Genomic DNA, 15,476 nt, shown 5'->3' with positions numbered 1-15,476 from the left:
TACGTTTAGTGCGTTTTGTTCGATTCTTAAAGAGATGCCAGTGTCTGATCATTTGTACGATAGAGCGCACATCGCAGGAGGGTATCACGTGCGTCAGCAGGGAACAACGTTTACCCGACACGCGCACAACCTATCAAACCTCACAGCATGGTCTAGATAGCGAAGAATAACAAGAACAACACGATCATCGATCAAAGACCCAACTGAGCCTCAGTTAACCTATCCACACTTCTAGACTTTACATTCATTTAACTTCCCCTCCAGACCCATAAACGCCCTCATGGCCTGATTTTTCTTAAAAAAACATTTTTTGACCTCCGGACATGGGGAAAGTTCCGCCTCTTCCCATCTCCGTTTAACCTATTTTCCAACCATATCTGCTCCATTTCGCGAGCTTGGCCATTTTACTTTCCTCTCCCCGTCTTAGAGTCAGTCAGAGGGCTCTCGCCAACCAGGCAGCTCAGACGATACAGCCCAAGTCCAGCTCAAGTCCAGCCCAAGTCCGTGGCCCGCCGCCATGCTCCCGCCCATCCCCGCGCTCGACGACTACGGGCTCTCGCCCACGCACGGCTTCCTGCCGGAGACGCTGCCCTTGACCCGGCTGCCCGACCCCTACTACCACAAGTGGGAGGCCGTCGCCGCCAACCTGCAGGCCGCCGTGCTCAGCCGGCGGCTCCGGGGCGTCGTCGACGGCCTGCCCGTCCTGTCCACCGTCGGCCTCGAGCACGACGCCGAGTGGCGCCGCGCATACTCGCTGCTGTGCTTCATCGCCCACGCCTACATCTGGGGCGGCGACGAGCCCGCCGACCGGCTGCCGCCCTCGCTCTCGGTGCCGCTGCTCGCCATCGCCGGCCGGCTGCAGGTGCCGCCCGTCGCCACCTACGCCGCCGTGTGCCTGTGGAACTTCAAGCCCCTGTTCCTCGACGAGCCCATCGACAACCTCGAGAACCTGGCCACCCTCAACACCTTTACCGGCTCCATCGACGAGTCGTGGTTCTACCTCGTCTCCGTCGCCATCGAGGCCCGCGGCGCCCCCGTCCTGTCCCTCTTGCTGACCGCCATGGCCGCCGCGCGCCGCGCCGACTCGCCCGTCCTCGCCCGCTGCCTCCGCGCCTTTGCCGAGCGCCTGACGGACCTGACGACGCTCCTGCAGCGCATGCACGAGAGCTGCGACCCCGTCATCTTCTACCACCGCATCCGCCCCTTCCTTGCCGGCTCCAAGAACATGGCCGAGGCCGGCCTGCCCCGGGGCGTCTTGTACGACGACGGTTCCGGCACCCAGACCCATCGCCAGTACAGCGGCGGCAGCAATGCCCAGAGCAGCCTGATCCAGTTCTTTGACATTGCCCTCGGCATCCACCATCGCCCGACCGGCGACACCCGCGACGCCGCCGCCGACCAGCGGCACAACTTCATCCAGGACATGCGCAAATACATGCCTGGCTCCCATGCGCGCTTCCTCGACGACGTCTCGCGCGTCGCCAACATTCGCCAATACGTCGAGAGCCATCCCGACGACAGCGACCTGTGCCTGGCCTACGACGCCTGCCTGGCCATGTTGAGCGCCTTTCGCGACAAGCACATCGCCATCGTCACCCGCTACATCATCAACCCGTCTCGCGAAGCCCGCGCCCGCAGCAGATCCCGCAGCCGAGAACCCGCCGCACGCAAGCGCCTCAACCTCGCCACGGCGTCCAGCAACCCCAAACGGGACCGCAGTCAAAAGGGAACCGGCGGCACCGCCCTGATCCCCTTTTTGAAGCAGGCCCGGGACGAGACGGGCGAGCCCGCCGTCGAGGAATGGACCCGCCGCTTCATGAAACGCAAGATGGGCGGTGACCATCTCGGCCCCTCCGCCGTGGACAAGGAAAATGTCGATGTCAAGGGCCTGGCCTGGTCGTGGACGGTGGACGACGATATCGGCGGCATCTGTCTCATCTAGATCGTGGCCCGGTGCGAGCATGGAAAATCTGGAACTTGCGCGGCAAAGCTTGCGCATTGGAGCATGGCAACGGCTAGACCCGAGACACCATCGACCCAACGGCTTCTCGTCGTTTCCAGACCATGAGACTTTGGTACTCCCGAGAAGCCGAGTTTCTCCGCTCTAGCAACAGTCGAAGAGAGACGGCTCCAACCATTTCCAAGTACGAAACTTGGGGTCGTTTGCTCCCATGATACTGCTGGAACCGACGCAGATGACGGACGGCAAGACGCTTGCGAAGCCTGGTGACTTGAGTGGCCATGCGATCCATTTGGCCCAGCATTGGAAAGAAGAGCGGAGATAAATAGGAAGGCTACTGATGCACTCGCTCATCCACTGGATTCGGCGTCGAGCTCTTTTCCAACGACCGACTTTGACGGTTGACAGTTGGTGGAGAAGGAAGCTGAAACACTGCACCTATCACCTGCCAGATGGCTTACAGTTTTGTTGATGCCAATTATGCGAGTCGGTCAGGACATCAGCGAGGAAACGGTTCTGGCGTGGGCCAGACAGGAAGCTGTTACGGTTAGATGAAGCTAGTGTGATGAAGAGACGATGCGGTTGACGGCATCCCGCGTTTTGAGTCTAGCGCAAGACAAATGATGAATCTCCATCGAAGGCTTGAGCTGAAGCTGCATATTCTCGTGAAGTTTCGTACACACGGCAAGACTTGGTAGAGTAATCCTGTCCTGTTCGCGTTGAGGCCATCGATGCATGAGGATCGAGGCTACGGAGTAGCAGCTACAGAGTAAACTTCAAGGCAATAAGGGGCGAGCTCGGTGCGAAGCTTAGGTAATCCCGCCACCTGGGGGGCAAAGTGCTAGTCCAGTTTAGGACTAGCTCTTCGAGGTTCCCGCAGAGCGCGCGAAACAGCGAGAGCACTTTCCCGTCCGTTTGGCCTTTGCTTCTCTCTGTCACAAACACAAAAATCCGACCAAAACGTCTTCGAGTCCGACTCCATCGCTGGCCCGTCCGCCAGTCACCCGACCGCGCACTCGTCGTCGCTCCTTCATCTAGGTTGCGCTCGCCGATGCCATCGCGGTGCCCCAGGCGCCCGGTCCAGCACTGACCCAACCCTGGATTTCTCAGCCGAAAGGGCGCCCCCAGCACAGCTCCTTGAACGTCACAACCTCCAGCAAGCCGACTGCCAGGGCCAGCTTCGCGAGGGATAGCGCTCAACAGCTCGAGGCTTAGCGTTCCGACACCCGACGCTGAGCTCTAGTCCATCTTCACCATGGCCGACTACGAGGATGACTACGACTACGAAAACTACGGCGAGGAAGAGGAGGGCATCACGCCCGAGGACTGTTGGACCGTCATCTCGTCATTCTTCGAGACAAAGGGCCTCGTCTCCCAGCAGACTGACTCATTCGACGAGTTTACGCAGACGACGATTCAGGATCTCGTGAATGAGTACTCGACCATCACCCTCGATCAGCCCAACCCGCCCTCGGAGCCAGGCCGCAAGATTGCTCTTCGTCGCTATGAAATCAAGTTCGGCACTGTCATGGTTTCTCGCCCTACAATCTCCGAGACTGACGGCACTGTCACGTCGCTCCTGCCGTACGAATGCCGAGACCGCAACTTGACGTACGCGAGCCCTCTCTATATTAACATCACCAAAAAGGTCTCGGCCGCCATTGAGAAGGAGGTGGCCCTACGCGACATGGACGATGCCCAACAGGATGAATACAAACGCACCGGCGAGAACCCCACCAAGCTGGTTTGGGAGGAAGAAGATAGCGGCGAAGACCAGGATACGAACAAGCCCGCAGACTGGAAAAACATGATCTTCGTTGGCAAGCTTCCCATCATGGTCAAGTCCAAGATTTGCCATCTCAGCCAAGAGTCGGACGAGAACCTCTTCCTGGTCAACGAGTGCCCCTACGACCAAGGCGGCTACTTTGTCATCAACGGCAGCGAAAAGGTCCTCATCGCCCAGGAGCGGTCGGCCGCCAACATTGTCCAGGTCTTCAAGAAGGCCCAGCCCAGCCCCTTCAATTACACGGCCGAGATTCGAAGTGCGCTCGAGAAGGGATCGCGGCTCATCTCCAGCCTCATGCTGAAGCTGTACGGCAAGGGCGATTCTGCTCGCGGTGGCTTTGGCCAGACTATCCACACGACGCTTCCCTTTGTCAAGTCGGATCTGCCCGTCGCCATCGTCTTTCGGGCTCTGGGCGTTGTCTCCGACGAGGACATTTTGAACCACATCTGCTACGACCGCAAGGATAGTCAGATGCTTGAAATGCTTCGTCCTTGTATTGAGGAGGCCTTCTGTGTCCAGGATCGAGAGGTGGCCCTTGACTTCATCGGTAAGCGAGGCAATCGAGACCAGGCTGGCCTGGGACGTGAGAAGCGAGTGCGCGTCGCCAAGGACATCTTGCAAAAGGAGACGCTTCCCCACATCTCCCAGTCCGAGGGCAGCGAGACGCGGAAGGCCTTTTTCCTTGGTTACATGGTTCACAAGCTCCTACAGTGCGCGCTGGGACGGCGAGAGCCAGACGACCGTGATCATTTCGGCAAGAAGCGTCTGGACCTGGCGGGCCCCCTCCTGGCCAAGCTGTTCCGTGGCATCGTTCGGCGGATGAACACGGAGCTCTCCAATTACCTCAGACGCTGTGTGGAGAGCAATAGGCACTTCAATTTGGCAGTGGGCATCAAGCCAGGCACCCTGTCTAATGGGCTGAAGTACTCGCTTGCAACGGGCAACTGGGGCGACCAGAAAAAGGCCATGAGCTCGACGGCCGGTGTCTCCCAGGTGCTCAACCGCTACACTTTTGCCTCGACCTTGTCGCATCTGCGGCGCACCAACACCCCCATCGGCCGAGACGGGAAAATCGCCAAGCCGCGCCAGCTGCACAACACGCATTGGGGCCTCGTCTGCCCGGCCGAAACCCCCGAGGGGCAGGCCTGCGGCCTGGTCAAGAACTTGTCGTTGATGTGCTATGTCAGTGTCGGCTCTCCCTCGGAGCCTCTGATCGAGTTCATGATCAACCGGGGCATGGAGGTGGTGGAAGAATACGAGCCCCTGCGATACCCGCATGCCACAAAGATTTTCGTCAATGGAACCTGGGTGGGCGTGCACCAGGACCCTAAGCACCTGGTCAGCCAAGTGCTCGACACGCGGCGCAAGTCGTATCTGCAGTTCGAGGTGTCCCTCATCAGAGAAATCAGGGATCAAGAGTTTAAGATCTTCTCTGATGCCGGACGAGTCATGCGACCGGCCTTTACCGTGCAGCAGGAAGACGATCCCGACAACGGGATCGAGAAGGGCCATCTGGTTCTGACCAAAGACCTGGTCAATAGGCTGGCCAAGGAGCAGTCGGAGCCGCCCGCTAACCGCTCCTCGAAGATTGGCTGGGAGGGTCTCATCCGCGTCGGAGCGGTAGAGTATCTGGATGCCGAGGAGGAGGAGACGTCCATGATCTGCATGACTCCCGAGGACCTGGAGCTGTACCGCCTTCAAAAGGCCGGCGTCGCGCTGGACGAGGATCCCGGCGACGATTTGAACAAGCGACTCAAGACGAGGACCAACCCGACAACTCACATGTACACCCACTGCGAGATTCATCCCAGCATGATCCTGGGCATTTGCGCCAGCATCATTCCATTCCCGGATCATAATCAGGTAAGTCTGCTGCACCCTCGCTTGGGGAGTCGTAGTGTCACTGACGTCGCGTGCAGTCACCTCGTAATACCTATCAGTCCGCCATGGGTAAACAGGCCATGGGCTTCTTCCTGACCAACTACTCCCGCCGCATGGACACCATGTCCAACATCCTCTACTACCCCCAGAAGCCGCTCGCCACGACCAGGTCCATGGAGTTCCTCAAGTTCCGGGAGCTGCCCGCTGGCCAGAATGCGATTGTGGCCATTGCTTGCTACTCTGGATACAACCAAGAAGACTCCGTCATCATGAACCAAAGCAGCATTGACCGAGGTCTTTTCCGAAGCCTCTTCTTCCGGTCGTACTCGGACCAGGAGAAGAAGGTTGGCCTCAACTATACCGAGGTGTTTGAGAAGCCCTTCCACCAGAGCACGCTCCGCATGAAGCACGGCACATACGACAAGCTTGACGAGGACGGCATTGTCGCGCCTGGCGTCCGCGTCTCCGGAGAGGACATCATCATTGGCAAGACGGCGCCGATCGACCAAGAGAGCCAAGACTTGGGGACGAGGACGAGCGTGCACCAGAGGCGCGACATCTCAACCCCGCTGCGCAGCACCGAAAACGGCATCATCGACTCGGTCGTGGTCACGGTCAACGCGGACAATGTCAAGTACGTCAAGGTGCGGGTGCGGACGACCAAGATCCCCCAGATTGGCGACAAGTTTGCGTCTCGCCACGGACAAAAGGGCACCATTGGCGTCACGTACCGACAAGAGGACATGCCGTTTACGAGAGAGGGTCTCACGCCCGACATCATCATCAACCCTCACGCCATTCCGTCGCGAATGACGATTGCTCACTTGATCGAGTGTCTCCTTAGTAAAGTTTCCACATTGGAGGGCATGGAGGGTGATGCGACGCCGTTTACCGACGTGACGGTCGATTCGGTGTCGGAGCTGCTGCGGAAGCACGGGTACCAGTCACGTGGCTTCGAGATCATGTACAACGGACACACGGGGCGCAAGCTGAGGGCGCAGGTCTTTTTTGGGCCTACATACTACCAGCGGCTTCGTCACATGGTGGACGACAAGATCCACGCCCGCGCCCGCGGCCCGGTCCAGATCATGACGAGACAGCCCGTCGAGGGTCGTGCGCGTGACGGCGGTCTCCGGTTCGGAGAAATGGAGAGAGACTGCATGATTGCCCACGGCGCAGCGGCCTTTTTGAAGGAGCGGTTGTTTGAGGTGTCGGATGCGTTCCGAGTCCACGTCTGCGAAATCTGCGGACTCATGACCCCGATAGCGTACGTCTAACCCTTTCTTTGCGTGTGCGTGGGCTCCTGAGCTAACATTTGCCTGCAGGAACCTCTCCAAGCAATCGTTTGAATGCCGGCCTTGCAAGAACAAGACCAAGATTGCCCAGATCCACATCCCGTATGCCGCTAAACTCTTGTTCCAGGAGCTGCAGTCCATGAACATTGCGGCGAGGCTGTTCACGAACCGTTCTGGCGCGTCCATCAGATAAGACGCAGGAGCGGTGGCGTGGCGGCTCGGGTGAATGGAATGATGAAAGGATATGGGGCGGAGAAATCGCGAGGAAGCCTAGCCCCGGGAGAGACGGCGTACGGGCGGGGACGGCTGTAGGCTCTGGCTGGCCATTCTGTTGTTTTACGGCTATATTGCACTGCTTCCCAGGCGGCGGATTGTACCAATATCAGGATATCATACAAGGGCGATGCAAACAAGTGCGCCGCCCTGAGAGCATACGGGTCTTGAGCAGGGCATGTGGTGAGGTGAGAGTGGGTTTGGTGCCGTCGGGCTTGAGGCTTTTATGTCGGGGGCGGTTGTGCTTTGTTGCCAGCTTCTGAAACCGAGTCGTGGACGGTCTGGTGGCGCTTGTATTCGTCCTCCAGGGCCCTTTGCATGTCAAAGTCGAGCTGGCGCTCACGCTTGACGCGCTGCTGCTCCATGTCGCGGACGACGCCCTCGTGCATGGCCTGGAATTTGGGGAATGGGTTTACGGCATGTCATACGTTAGACGCGTGCTGTGGCGGGAGGAGAGGAGAGAGGAGGAGCATCAAGGGGAGCGTACGGCTTGCTCGGCGTTTTGCTGGAAGTGGACAAAGGCGATGGTGCCGAGGGCGAAGAGGGAGGTGGCGCCGAGGGTGAGTTTGGAGGCGCGCGACATGGCGTCTCAAGACTGATTTAGCTGCGAGGTCGGCGAGGTGGCTTCTGTTTGCGGGAATGGGTGCTGAGAGATTGGTTGTCGCGATGTACCGTGGTGATGTTTTCGGCTGTGGACGGGGAAGCGATCTCGGGTCGAGGATGGATTTAAATGGCCGGCTAAGACAGAAAGGGAGGATGGTGTCGAGAGGTGCTCAAGGTCCGAAACTGCGCTGAGTCAGCCGAGGGCCCACGGAGCTCGGAGGTCAGGGACCCGGACGGCCAATCGCGCGACCTTAGGTAAGCTGGGTAAGCGCTGGTATACGTCGCGCGGCTAAGTTAGCTAGGTAGGTATCTCTATAGCATTCTATGTATAGGAGGGGGAGGAAAAGTTATTTAAATGCTTATACCACTTTTTCCTCCTAAGACATTATTTTCCCTTCTATTTAACTTGCTATTGTTCTTCTTAATGCCCTCGACTGGCCTTATTAGTTTGATATAAGCCCCTAGCTCCGACCCTGCTTCCGCTCCCAAGTAGGCCCTTGCCCCTAACGCTATCCTTGCCGTCTAGGCCCAGGCCACCGTCTAGGTTTCTAAGCAGCTGCCCCTTCGCTGGCTGCCCTGGCTCTTCCGCTGCTGCCCCCGCCTCCGGCCGCCGGCCGGGAACCAGGGCCGCCCTGCCAACGGCACCGCCCCTTCCACTCGCCCCAACGCCGTCGCCGGCGCCTCCGGCCGCGTCACCGTTGCCTTCAACGTCCTTGCCGGCGTTGTTGCCATGGCCCTTTTCATGTAAGCGAAGCGGCGCTACGATATGGAGTTCATTCCCCTTTTCTCTTCAACAAGGGCAGTTCGACCAGAAGCCATCGACCATAATGACCGAGATTCTTTGCCGATTAAATGGCTGGTTGGACTACGCACGTGATACCATTATTAATTAGGCCGCGATCTATTTTAGGTGCTTTAACGGACGCGGCAGTTGAACATGGCGTTTAATAGTTCATCTTACATCTCATGTATTAACGAATAAATTCTTTTTCTATGTTCAAACCTGGTCTTCCCTGCGTCGTGCATGTGCCGTCCATGTTGTGCATTCTTTCCCAACAGCATACGCCGTTCTGGAATGGGCGGCTGATCTGCAGGATATTCTCGCTCTTAACCCGGGAAGCGCGCAGGAAGGAACTCGCATTTGAATGCGTGCATGATTCCACTGCGAAGTATTCTTCGGCCAGTCTCCGCTCCTGCGCACTGACATGCCCCGGCCCTGAGCCACTCCTTGAATAACCGGTAATATCTGTGGGCTTTCTCGATGGGGGCCGATCCCAACCCAAGACCTTAGCATGCGACTTCACGTTGATGATATACGTGTAGGTGCACTGGACGGAACTAGACATGGCTCACTTGAATAGAAAGCCTTTCCTATCCTTCTGCCTAATACGAAATAAGTAAAGTTCTAAAGCTCGTCACTATATGTACCATCATTGAGCTCTGACCTGGGTGTATGATATACCTCACGGCAACATCGTGTACCGCTGTCAAGCCCGGATTCAGGGGCGAGGTCTTGGATGTCTTGCTGCTTCAATTGATCCCCGAAGCTTATAACCCGGTATGTAGGCTGTTCGGGAGCCTGGTACCCGCAGTGCTCCCAGCAGGCGATGATCAACGCGGCATTTCTGATGGCCAAGTAGGCGCGATGGCTTCTTTTGACGAGCTAGTATGAGGCCAGCACTGTCCAGCGCGTTGCATTTTCCGTCCAATGTTAAGGGATGTCAGGTCATTTGGTCAATAATATCTGCACGCCCAGCCTTGGCCCCCACGAGCGCCGCCCTGTCCCGGCTGGCTGCTTCTGTGCCATCATTTCAGCCCCGGATCCTACGTATAGATACACATTCTGTATATACTCTACACGCGCTCTTCATTTTTGGAGCAAACTGTAAGGCTCAGATTCCGAACTATCCTTGACGCTTTGCGGGTGAGCTCCCCGTCTTGATCGTCCACAAGCTGCGTCCGACCCTAGATTATCAGGGGCTGTGACAGGTCGGGGCACCCTCTTGATGGGCCACCTTGCTCCCAGTGCCGGGGTGCATTTCTGATCCTGGCAGGATTGATACCCCGAAGTCATCTCCTTCGTTCCCCTCACCGATGCAGGTCCACGCGCACTCCCGGTCAGCTGGCCCGCTGACCTCGCATGTTGATCGATTTATCCATCCTTTCCCCTATTCGTCAGTTTCGGCAGCCCGTGTTCTAGGATCTCTCGGCAGACGCAACCCTATTCTGCTGCGCCTGTCCGGTTCCCCTCAGCCGCGGCAACATGAGTTCAGCTGCGCTTGAGCACCAAATACATGGGATTCGTCCAATACGCACGAATAGGCATTGTGTACAAAGCACGAAATGCGAAGCAGAGATATGTTTGTTCGACTTGGTCTCTCCCCTGTGCCCAGTCACTCTCCAACCTCCTCAGATGCGCAGGAACAGCTCGGTGCCTATGCCTTAACTGCTCCGAGGGCTGGATTCTCACATCAGCCGCCTACTTGCAGAGTACATACCGTATACGGGATTTCTCTTGGCCCAGCTCCAAGGCCCGACTCCTTCCAAGCCTCAAGTCGATAACAGGGCCGATACCGTCCCCCCCGGCGGCGTTGTATTTCCAAACCGGGACATGTGTGGAAAGGAGAGAGGCCGTGGAGGAGAGGGGGAGGCGCGAGGCGGGGGCGAGAGCATCTCACATTCATTGCTTACCGGCGTGGCTTTCCCAGGCCGCCAATAAGCATCCCGACCACGCCGCTGTCCTGCAGCCTCGTCCTACTTGAGTCTGCTGCTCACACAGCTGGGCCTGGGCCTGGGCCTGGGCCGTCGCAGGCTGCAGCGGAAGGCAATTAGGCGCGCAGCCAAACGCAGGAGTCGGTCTGGCCGGAGAAGCAAGAAGGCTTCTGAAGCTGGCGACATCTCTTTACATGGATGCCGGCGGCTTGACGTCTCGTGCTGCGAGAATATGGCCTCCGTCCTGCCGACTTCTACGCCTACATCGACGAGGGTCGAGACAAGTCGGTCCACGATAACCCGCAAAAACGCTGGCCCGCTGACGACGGCCTTTGATGCGCCCTCGCGATGCTTCGACCGAACGCTGGACTCGGCCGTGTCCGCCACGCTCGACCAAGGAGGATTCGACTATGCCAAGGACTTGAGCATCTTTGTCACCGACTTTAGGAGCGCCCACTCCATCTGCCCGTCGGCGTCTTTCATCCCGTGCTTGCCTCACTATAGTAGGTATAGCAAATTCCAAGGCCGAGGCATCTTCTTCTCGCCGGGGCTCGAGTGTCCGACGAGCTGGCAGACGGTGGCCAGCGCGACGGCATCCAATACATCGAGCAACTACCTCTACGTCAACGGCATCATCGTGTCGACGCTTCTGCCCGATGAGAGCGCCTATGTATGCTGTCCCATGTAAGTATGGTCGACTCCTCGGGCATGGGCAGTTCCCGGACGCCTAGGCCCGTCCTTGGCTGCAGGTCGCATAGTAATTGGCATTCCTGCTGTTAGTGGCTTCGACTACATAGTGAATATCCCTCCATCTCCTCCCGTCGTCTACTGCACCTCCGCCGTCAGCAAGTTCGATGCCATGCACAAACAATGGTCCTGCTCGGGCAACTCGATGCTCGAGGAGATGATCGGGACCGACGCCGGCTATGCCATCACGCTCGCCTCTACTGCGAACGGGCGAACGAGCAAAATGCCCGTCTCATTCATGACCGTCAAGCTGTACGCGCCGACAATCCAGCTAAACCGCCGCCCCCACGATGTTCCAGCCTCCTTGACGATGACGACGATGACGACAGGAACACAAAACGGTGATCCACAGGGCGGAAGTGCGCAGGATTCAGGGCAGGGCCGAGGCACAGTCCTTCACGGAGGCGCGATTGCGGGCATCGCGGTTGGCGCCGTCGGCTTGATCGCACTCCTGGGCGTGGCCGTCGCCTTGCTCTGGAATCGGCGGAGGAAACGTCACGAGGCGGATGCGGCGGCTGCAGGCTGGAACAAGCCGGAGCTGGATGGCGTGGCCCGGCCCGATCCTAGACACGGCAGGTCAGAACTAGAGGCCAGTGAGCGTCATGAGCTCGATGCCGGGAGAGCGGACCAAGTATTCGAGCTTCAAGAGAGCCGTATGGGCGCCGGCGGCGGGCTGCCTGGCAATGTTAACGTCAGCAACGAGACTCAAACGAAGCGGTGGTCAGGCTTGCGCTTTGGTCGGGGATAGCGAAGGAGTTGATGAGCCTCGCGGTTCTTGATTGGGCTGAAATATCCCGACTCAGGTGGGACAGCATCTGCTGGATCTGGAGAGGGTAAACATTGGGGTTCTACGGCGGCGTGCAAGGCGAACATACACGGCGAAGGCTCTGTTCAATGCCATACTATTAAGGCCTAGGAAAAAAGCCGCCCCTAACGGAATTGGCTTGTACAAGAACCCATTGTTAGTTATATAGGTGCGAAGTGCGGAAGTTGTGTGTGACGCCTGAGCCACCGATGCACGCCGATTCGACTGCCCAACTCGTAGTCCATAACAGGCTCATCTCGATTTCACAATGACAGAACGGGGCAGGGGGCTTGAAGTCGATAGTAGACGCCAGTGGCATGGGTTGATATTCAGGGCATCAAAATACGCACAAAGATCGGAAAGAAAGGTTGACAGCGTTTCGAGTAATCGTTCACGGGCCATGCGGTGATCGCCCATCCCAGCGCGGGTGTGGGATCTATAATGCACATGGCTCTTACATGCAGGCCGTGTCTGCGAACGTCGGTTACTTGTGCTCAGGTAAAAGCTGCACATCGACGGTCAACGTCCGCCGCGATACCTTGCGCAGCCGGGGTGAACACGCAGCCTTGCTTGTTCGACCAGCCATACCGAGGAGTGCTGGCCCGGCGTATCCAGCATGTTGACCTTGAATCATTGATGGATCCCCAGGCCGGGCAATCCATGTCTACACGATGGCTGTAAGTTGTCCCTACCATGAGCCGTGACCGAGGCGCCGAGTCGCTTCATCTGCTCCGCACATTCATCTTTCTTGGGTTACTCTGCATGCGGGAATTGCTTACGCCGGCTCACAGACGCCGTGCTTTCTCACGCAGCCACATGCCGAGTCCCTTCCAGGGTGGGAGCGGCATGGGGGCGACTGTTGTGTTGGCGCACAAGGGTTCACATGAAGGGATGGTGAGAAGGGGCGGAGAGAAAGGGCGACTTGCGACTGGACGCGGGCAACTGGAGAATGCTGAGTGGCGTCATGGAGCTGCATCGCGCGCCCAGTTTCATGGCCTGGAATGAAATAGGCCGCCGAGGCGGTAAGCAAGCAAGACATTGGGCGCCATTGTGCATCTCCTCCCCCTCACTCGGTGCCCAGCCACCGGAATCCACCAACAATAGCCGTTGACTTTCTCTCGGCTCATCGGAAGAGAGTCTTGGGCCAAGGGTTGTGCGCAGCCATCGACTCCAAGAAGGGCCTCAATCCTGCTCTCGACTATCGACACACAACGCCCTCTGTCGACTGTGCCCACATCTTCTAAGCCGAGTCTTCGAAAACACGTCCATCATGCGTTTGACATCGGGCCTAGTGCTGCTGGGTTTCGGCGGGCTGGCCGTGACGCACCGGCCCCCAAAGCCGGAGGGCGTCATGAAGATCCCCTCTACCTTGTTCAAGGGCGCCGACGTATCCTACAAAGAAGTTCCTGTACGCTCCATGAAAACAGTCCTGTCCTCGAGTAGGCCCTTTCCAGGTAATGACGGCTTCTAATCTTCGAGACACGGGGTACATCCACGTAGGCAGAGATATGTGGCACCGCAAAGTCGTATGCTGGCTATGTCAACTTTCCGCCAAACACCATGCGCGAGTTTCAGCACGACTACCCTGTCCACACCTTCTTCTGGTACTTTGAGGCCCAGAAGGACCCCCAGAACTCGCCGCTGGTCCTCTGGGTCAACGGCGGGCCCGGCGGGTCGTCCATGTTTGGCCTCTTCACCGAACACGGGCCGTGCCAGGTTGATGGCAATCTCAAGACGAGCCCGAGAGAGTGGTCGTGGAACCGAGAGTTCAACATGCTCTACGTCGACCAACCGCTCCACACCGGCTTCAGCTACGACTTCCCTACCCCGGGGAACTTTCACCCCAAGAACGGCAGCATCACCACCCTCAAGTCTGAGACGGAGGGTCCTCCGGCGGACCGCACCGTCTTCCCCGGCGTCTTCAGCAGCCAGAACACGGCGTCGACGGCCAACACTACGGAGAACGCGGCCCGGCTGTACTGGAACTTTCTCCAGGTGTGGACGCATGATTTCCTGGCGCACCGTCCCAACGATGGCTCCATCAGCATGTTCACCGAGTCGTATGGCGGGAGATACGGGCCCAGCTTCTCGGCCTACATACTGGAGCAGAATGCGCGTGTCCGAAAGGGGACGCTGCGTGGCGCAAAGACGCTCAACCTCACCAACCTCGGCATCGTCAACGGCTGCATCGACCTGCTTGTCCAGGAACAGTCGTATCCCGAATACGCCTACGACAGGAACCCGTTTGGTATCGCAGGCATCACGCGCGAGGAATACGCCAAGGCCTTGGTTGCGCACTTCAGGAAGGGCGGCTGCACGGACAAGATCGTCGACTGCCTCCACCTCGCAAGCACCTCGGACGCCGACATGTACGGCAACGTGCCCAAGGTCAACAAGGCGTGCAAGGATGCCAGCGACTATTGCCAGAACGAGGTGGAATCCGGATACGTGTTTCGAAAAAAGTACGGCTACTACGACATCACCCACTGCTACCTGGATCCCTTCCCGTCCAACCGCTATCTCGAGTACTTGGCACAGGAAGAGGTGCTCAAGGCGCTGGGCGTGCCCGTCAACTACACCGACAGCTCCAATGCCGTGTTGGCGGCCTTTAACAGCACGGGCGACTATGCGCGGCGGAACAGACGGGGCTTCATCAAGGACATTGCCAGTCTGCTCGACTCGGGCATCCAGGTGACCCTGCTCTACGGCGACAGCGACTTTGCTTGCAACTGGATCGGCGGCGAGCGGATCAGCCTGAGCGTGGAACACGGCCAGTCGGCCGCCTTCCGGCGCGCCGGGTACGCCGACGTCGTCTTGGACGGGGCCAAGTCGCCGGGCCAAGTCCGCCAGCACGGCCTGTTCTCCTTTGTCCGCGTCTATCACTCTGGCCACATGGTGCCGTCGTCTCAACCCAAGGCTGCCTATCACATGTTCCGTCGGGCCATGCACAGGAAGGACATTGCGACGGGAAAGGTCCCGCTGAGCAACAGCTACGGCACCAACGGCACCTTCAAGTCGACAAAGACGCTCAACATCCCGCCGGCGCCGGCAGTAACGTGCCACGCGCGAGCCCTGTCTTCCACATGCGCCAAGAACCAAATCAAGGCCGTGGAAGAAGGAAAGGCCGTCATTGACAGGGGCATCGTGAAGCAGCCATTGCCCGCGCCGGGGACCTGCCCAGCACTTCCCTACAAAGACCCGGAGTGAGTACATTTGCTCCCCTCTGACCCCCGCCGCGTCTCTTTTGGACTGCAAGAGAGGCCCAGAGGTATGACTGGTTCAGTCTATGCAGGAAAGGGCACGAGTGGTCCTCATTCAACCCATACCCACACCAGCAAGCACTATGCGTCGGATTATCAGGGGCGAGCTGCATCGGTCTGAACCATGAGCTTGTTTGAATGGATGGACTTAGGT

At 58.3% G+C, this 15,476-nt stretch overlaps 5 protein-coding genes across 5 annotated transcripts; 4 read left to right on the top strand and 1 right to left on the bottom strand.

The window, feature by feature from the left end:
* Positions 1-517: 517 nt before the first annotated feature.
* HRG_00074 (indoleamine 2,3-dioxygenase domain-containing protein) lies at positions 518-1,942 on the top strand (the record flags this gene model as incomplete). The annotated part of the gene is made up of 1 exon (XM_044858545.1): positions 518-1,942. The coding sequence occupies one exon, from the start codon at positions 518-520 to the stop codon at positions 1,940-1,942; it is 1,425 nt and encodes a 474-aa protein (XP_044724945.1).
* Positions 1,943-3,215: 1,273 nt separating this feature from the next.
* HRG_00073 (DNA-directed RNA polymerase II subunit RPB2) lies at positions 3,216-7,115 on the top strand (the record flags this gene model as incomplete). Its single annotated transcript, XM_044858544.1, has 4 exons — positions 3,216-5,279; positions 5,334-5,609; positions 5,666-6,894; positions 6,953-7,115. The coding sequence occupies 4 exons, from the start codon at positions 3,216-3,218 to the stop codon at positions 7,113-7,115; spliced, it is 3,732 nt and encodes a 1,243-aa protein (XP_044724944.1).
* A 304-nt stretch (positions 7,116-7,419) lies between these two features.
* On the bottom strand, positions 7,420-7,778 carry HRG_00072 (PET assembly of cytochrome c oxidase, mitochondrial domain-containing protein; the record flags this gene model as incomplete). Its single annotated transcript, XM_044858543.1, has 2 exons — positions 7,420-7,587; positions 7,683-7,778. 2 exons carry the CDS (start codon positions 7,776-7,778, stop codon positions 7,420-7,422), a joined length of 264 nt encoding a protein of 87 aa, XP_044724943.1.
* A 2,964-nt stretch (positions 7,779-10,742) lies between these two features.
* HRG_00071 (uncharacterized protein) lies at positions 10,743-12,005 on the top strand (the record flags this gene model as incomplete). Its single annotated transcript, XM_044858542.1, has 2 exons — positions 10,743-11,194; positions 11,291-12,005. The coding sequence occupies 2 exons, from the start codon at positions 10,743-10,745 to the stop codon at positions 12,003-12,005; spliced, it is 1,167 nt and encodes a 388-aa protein (XP_044724942.1).
* A 1,327-nt stretch (positions 12,006-13,332) lies between these two features.
* On the top strand, positions 13,333-15,269 carry HRG_00070 (serine carboxypeptidase domain-containing protein; the record flags this gene model as incomplete). The annotated part of the gene is made up of 3 exons (XM_044858541.1): positions 13,333-13,470; positions 13,563-14,305; positions 14,366-15,269. 3 exons carry the CDS (start codon positions 13,333-13,335, stop codon positions 15,267-15,269), a joined length of 1,785 nt encoding a protein of 594 aa, XP_044724941.1.
* Positions 15,270-15,476: the final 207 nt, after the last annotated feature.

This window comes from Hirsutella rhossiliensis (assembly GCF_020360975.1).
Source record: "Hirsutella rhossiliensis strain HR02 chromosome Unknown scaffold00001, whole genome shotgun sequence".
NCBI lineage: Eukaryota > Fungi > Ascomycota > Sordariomycetes > Hypocreales > Ophiocordycipitaceae > Hirsutella > Hirsutella rhossiliensis.
The sequence above is the reverse complement of the archived record's forward strand: the minus strand, read 5'-3'. Positions and strand labels throughout refer to the sequence as shown.